The sequence below is a fragment of the Bos indicus x Bos taurus genome, chromosome X (assembly GCF_003369695.1).
Source record: "Bos indicus x Bos taurus breed Angus x Brahman F1 hybrid chromosome X, Bos_hybrid_MaternalHap_v2.0, whole genome shotgun sequence".
In the NCBI taxonomy this organism is placed as follows: domain Eukaryota; kingdom Metazoa; phylum Chordata; class Mammalia; order Artiodactyla; family Bovidae; genus Bos; species Bos indicus x Bos taurus.
The window spans coordinates 129,186,340-129,192,339 of NC_040105.1; the positions used below are offsets into that span (position 1 = coordinate 129,186,340).

Consider the following 6,000-nt stretch of genomic DNA (forward strand, 5'->3'; position numbering starts at 1 on the left):
CCCTACATCACCCCTCTCCCTAGATGGGACCTCTGAAACACACAGAAACACCAAGTCCTTTTCCTTCTCACCAGTGGGATGAAGAGTTCAGGAAGCAATCTTCAGTCTGCAGTTCTCAGTCTTCACCCAGTCCTCAGTCCCAGTGTCTGGGTAAGTATGGACTGGCTGGTCTGGGCCCTAGACTGAAAGGACGCCTCCTCCCTCCCTCCTCACACACCGGACCCTTCCCTTTCTCCCCTCTCCATCATCAAAAAAACACGCACACACATCTTTTTACTGCTTGTTGATACTTTAATCGTCAACATCTGAATACTTTGATCTGTCCGGAGGGGACCATCGTTGTATGTTTGATGTCTGCACAAACGACTATTCTGCCTTTGCTTTTCCTGGAGTTACAGCAGATGGCTCAGCATCTTGGGCTCCAGGTGGGCACAGGGGCTTACTTGCAGAATCGTCAGAAGTGTTGGAAGAATCCTCTGGGGTTTCTTCATCCGCCATTGGCCCACTTTCATTCTTCTTTTTATTCTGCGGGTGGTGGTAGAAGACTGGATTCGTCGACCTCTTCCCTTTCTTTTTCCGGCCCGGGTTCCGCTGAAGGGTTGATTTTACCTTCCTCGTGGGCTTTCGTATCTGGTAAGAAAACAGAGTCATCCAGAAAGACATTAGTGGAGGAGGATGGGAAGAACTTTGAGAGAACGGGTGTGCATTGAGGAGGGGTTTGTGCCAGGCAAGCTGCGGCAGGGCGAGTCTTGGGTGGGGGATGAAGAGGAAGAACATGAGTAGGGTAATCTGACCTTCTGACTGTCCAAGCCATCGGACTGATCAGTGTTCTTTCTCTTCCCTTCGTTAGCACTTGAAGCTTGTTGCTGCAGATTGAAAGCGTCTATCTCGATTTCTGTTTCCTCCTCCTTCACTTCCTTAATTAGGTCTGCCATGTTGTAGCAACGGTGGCCTCCACCAAGGCGCCTGGCGTCTCTATATATACCGTCGCAGGACAATGGTGAGCCACAACTGTCCGTTTGATTGGTCAGCAAGAAATTTCTCCAGCCAATGGTAGCCCTGACACTGCTGACATCACAAAGCGCCACTTGGGAACATCCATGGGGGCGGGGAGGGTGCAAAGGAGTCCAAGTGCTCTGGTTTGAGAAAAGAAGTGCTTTCGCAACAACCATTAAAGAGCCTTCCCAATTTGACTTTCCGGAAAACATTTCCTCATCTTGTCCAGTTCAGTTCTTGTGGTGTAGAAGTTAGGGAGCCAGTGTTCCTTCCAAACCATTTCTCATGGCCACCCCCATTCAGTGTTTAATTCTGTCATCTTCCGGATCTCATTACCTAGTATTTGGTGTGGTTTTTTTTTTAAACAGTTTACTTTAGAGGTTTTAGATTTGCACGATAATTGTGAAGAGTGTTTTCATATACTCCACAACCAATTCTCTTGTTTACCATTGTACATTAGTATTGAACATTTGTTCAAATTAGTGAACCCACAGTGAAAGAGTATTATGAACTAAAGTCTGGACATTATCAGATTTCTTTCAGTACAGTTCAGTTCAGTCGCTCAGTTGTGTCCGACTCTTTGCGACCCCATGAACAGCACGCCAAGCCTCCCTGTCCATCACCAACTCCGGGAGTTTACCCAAACCTATATCCATTGAGTCGGTGATTCCATCCAACCATCTCATCCACTGTTGTCCCCTTCTCCTCCTGCCCTCAAACTTTCCCAGCATCAGGGTCTTTCCAAATGAGTCATCTCTTTGCATCAGGTGGCGAAAGTATTGGAGTTTCAGCTTCAACATCAGTCCTTCAAATGAACACCCAGGACTGATCTCCTTTAGAACGGACTGGTTGGATCTCCTTGCAGTCCAAGGGACTCTCAAGAGTCTTCTCCAACACCACAGTTCAAAAGCATCAATTCTTCGGCGCTCAGCTTTCTTCACAGTCCAACTCCCACATCCATACATGACCACTGGAAAAACCATAACCTTACTAGACGGACCTTTGTCAGCAAAGTAATGTCTGCTTTTTAATATGCTGTCTAGGTTGGTCAGAACTTTCCTTCCAAGGAGTAAGCGTCTTTTAGTTTCATGGCTTCTGTCACCATCTGCAGTGATTTTGGAGGCCACAAAAGTAAAGTCTGCCACTGTTTCCATTGTTTCCCCATCTATTTGCCAGGAAGTGATGGGACCGGATGCTACCATCTTCGTTTTCTGAATGTTGAGCTTTAAGCCAACTTTTTCACTCTCCTCTTTCACTTTCATCAGGAAGCTCTAGTTCTTCTTCATTTTCTGCCATAAGTGTGGTGTCATCAGCGTATCTGAGGTTATTGATATTTCTCCCGGCACTCTTGTTTCCAGCTTGTGCTTCATCCAGTGGATAGTTTCTCATGAAGTACTTTGCATATACGTTAAATAAGCAGGGTGACAACATACAGCCTTGACTTACTCACTTCCCGATTTGGACCCAGCTCGTCATTGCATGTTCAGTTCTAACTGTTGCTTCGTGACCTGCATACAGATTTCTCAAGAGGCAGTTCAGGTGGTCTGGTATTCCCATCTCTTTCAAAATTTTCCGGTTTGTTGTGATCCACACAGTCAAAGGCTATGGCATAGTCAATAAAGCAGAAATAGATGTTTTTCTGGAACATTTTCAGATTTCCTTGGTTTTTACCTAATGTCCTTTTGCTGTCCCAGTATCCATCCAGGATACCATACTAAATCCAGTCATTCCATATTCTGCCTTGTTAGGTTCCTCTTTGCTGTGACAATTTTTTAGATTTCTTTTTTTTTTTTTTCTATTATTAAAAATTTTGTTCATTTTTTAATTGAAGGATAATTGCTCTACTAAATTTTGTTGTTTTCTGTCTAACCTCAACATGAATCATCCATAGGTATACTTATATCTCCTCCCTGTTGAACCTCCCTCCTATCTCTCTCGCCATATTATCCCTCTAGGTTGATACAGAGCCCCTGTTTGAGTTTTCTGAGCCATACAGCAAACTCCCTTTGGCTATCTTTGAGCATATGATAATTTAAGATTCCATGTTGCTCTTTCAATACATCTCACCTTTTCCTCCCCTCTCCCCATGTCCATAAGTCTATTCTCTACGTCTGTTTCTCCAATCAGTTCAGTTCAGTTCAGTTCAGTCGCTCAGTCGTGTCCGACTCTTTGCGACCCTGTGAAGTGCAGCACGCCAGGCCTCCCTGTCCATCACCAACTCCCGGAGTTCACCCAAACTCACGTCCATCGAGTCGGTGATGCCATCCAGCCATCTCATCCTCTGTCGTCCCCTTTTCCTCCTGCCCCCAATCCCTGGCAGCATCAGAGTCTTTTCCAATGAGTCAACTCTTCGCATGAGGTGGCCAAAGTACTGGAGTTTCAGCTTTAGCGTCATTCCTTCCAAAGAACACCCAGGACTGATCTCTTTCGGAATGGACCGGTTGGATCTCCTTGCAGTCCATGGGACTCTCAATAGTCTTCTCCAACACCACAGTTCAAGAGCATCAATTCTTTGGCGCTCAGTTTTCTTCACAGTCCAACTCTCACACCTGTACACGACCACTGGAAAAACCATGGCCTTGACTAGACGGACCTTTGTTGGCAAAGTAATGTCCCTGCTTTTGAGTATGCTATCTAGGTTGGTCATAAATTTCCTTCCAAGGAGTAAGCGTCTTTTAATTTCATGGCTGCAATCACCATCTGCAGTGATTTTGGAGCCCCCCAAAATAAAGTCTGCCACTGTTTCCACTGTTTCCCCATCTATTTCCCATGAAGTGATGGGACCAGATGGCATGATCTTCGTTTTCTGAATATTGAGCTTTAAGCCTACTTTTTCACTCTCCTCTTTCACTTTCATCAAGAGGCTTTTGAGTTCCTCTTCACTTTCTGCCATAAGGGTGGTGTCATCTGCATATCTGAGGATATTGATATTTCTCCCAGCAATCTTGATTCCAGCTTGTGCGTCTTCCAGCCCAGCATTTCTCGTGATGTACTCTGCATATAAGTTAAATAAGCATAAGCAGGGTGACAATACACAGCCTTGACGTACTCCTTTTCCTATTTGGAACCAGTCTGTTTCTCCATTGCTGCCCTGTAAATGAATTCTTCAGTACCATTTTTCTAGTTTCTGTATATATGCGTTAAAATATGATATTTCTCTTTCTCTTTCTGACTTACTTCACTCTATATAATAGGTTCTAGGTTCATCCACCACGTTAGAACTGACTCAAATGCGTTCCTTCTTATGGCTGTGTAATATTTCACCATGTATATGTCCACAACTTCTTCATGCATTCTTCTGTCAGTGGACATCTAGGTTGCTTCCATGTTCTAGCTGTTGTAAATAGTGCTGCAGTGAACAATGGGATACATGTGTCCCTTTCGATTTTGATTTCTTCAGGGTATATGCCTAGGAGTAGGATTGCTGGGTCATGTGGTGCTTTTATTCCTAGTTTCTTAAGGAATCTCCATACCGTCTTCCATCGTGGCTGTATCAATTTTCATTCCGACCAACAGTGCAGGAGCTTTCCTTTTCTCCACACCCTCTCCAGCATTTATTGTTTGCAGACTTTGAGGATGGCCATTGTGACTGGTATGAGGTGATATCTCATTGTGGCTTTGACTTGCATTTCTCTAATAATGAGCGATGTTGAGCATCTTTTCAGGTGTGTGTTGGTCATCTGTATGTCTTCTGTCGAGAAATGTCTGTTTAGGTCTTTTTCTCACTTTTTGATTGGGTTGTTTGTTTTCCTGATATTGAGTTATATGAGCTGCTTGTATATTTTGGAAATTAATCCTTTGTCAGTTGTTTCATTTGCTGTCATTTTCTCCCATTCTGAGGACTGTCTTTTCATCTTGCTTATCGTTTCCTTTGCTGTGCAAAGATGCTAAGTTTAATCAGGTCCCACTGGTTGCTTTGATTTTTGTTTCCATTACTCTAGGAAATGGGACATAGAGGATCTTGCTTGATTTATGTCAACAAGTGTTCTGCCTATGTTCTCTTCTAAGAGTTTTATAGTTTCTGGTCTTACAGTTAGGTCTCTAATCCATTTTGAGTTTATCTTTGTGTAATGGTGTTAGGAAGTGTTCTAATTTCATTCTTTTGCATGTAGCTGTCCAGTTTTCCCAGCACCACTTATTGAAGAGGCTATCTTTTCCCCATTGTATATCTTGCCTCCTTTGTCAAAAATAAGGTACCTGTAGGTGCATGGATTTATTTCTGGGCTTTCTATCTTGTTCCCTTGGTCTATATTTCTGTTTTTTTTTTTTTTCTTTTTTTTTGTGCCAGTACCATTCTGTCTTGATGACTGTACCTTTGTAGTATTATCTGAAGTCAGGAAGTTGGTTCCTCCAGCTCCCTTGTTCTTTTTTAAGACTGCTTTGGCTATCTGGAGTCTTTTGTGTTTCCATATGAACTGTGAAATTTTTGTTGTAGTTCTGTGAAAAATGCCATTGGTCATTTGATAGGTATTGCACTGAGTGTGTGGATTACATTTGGTAGTATAATCGTTTTCACAATATTGATTCTTCCATCCCAGGAACATGGAATATCTCTCCATCTGTTTCTGTTTGGTTTCTTTCATTAGTGTCTTATAATTTTCTGTGTACAGTTCTTTCATCTCCTTAGGTAAGTTTATTCCTATATATTTAATTCTTTTCATTGCAGTGGTGAATGGGATTGATTCCTTAATTGCTCTCTCTGATTTTCATTGTTAGTATATGGAAATGCAAGTGATTTCTGTGTATTGATTTTGTATCCTGCAACTTTGCTAAATTCACTGATTAGCTCCAGTAATTTTCTGATAGTAATCTTTAGGGTGTTTTATGTACAGTATCATGTCATCTGCAAACAGTGAGAACTTTACTTTCTTCTTTTCTGATCTGGATTCCTTTTATTTCTGTTTCTTTGCTGATTGCTGTCACTAGGACTTCCAGAACTATGTTAATAGTAGTGGTGAAAGTGGACACCCTTGTCTTGTTCCTGATCTTAGTGGGAATGCTGGG

At 42.6% G+C, this 6,000-nt stretch overlaps 2 protein-coding genes across 4 annotated transcripts in view; one reads left to right on the top strand and one right to left on the bottom strand.

The window, feature by feature from the left end:
• Window positions 1–6,000, top strand: part of HS6ST2 (heparan sulfate 6-O-sulfotransferase 2) — a 490,102-nt gene that overhangs the window by 123,325 nt on the left and 360,777 nt on the right. The window lies entirely within an intron of this gene.
• LOC113887878 lies at window positions 271–1,007 on the bottom strand. Its single transcript, XM_027535127.1, has 2 exons — window positions 795–1,007; window positions 271–630 (listed from the first exon to the last, which is right to left on the bottom strand). The coding sequence occupies exons 1-2, from the start codon at window positions 933–935 to the stop codon at window positions 367–369; spliced, it is 405 nt and encodes a 134-aa protein (XP_027390928.1). The 5' UTR covers window positions 936–1,007; the 3' UTR covers window positions 271–366.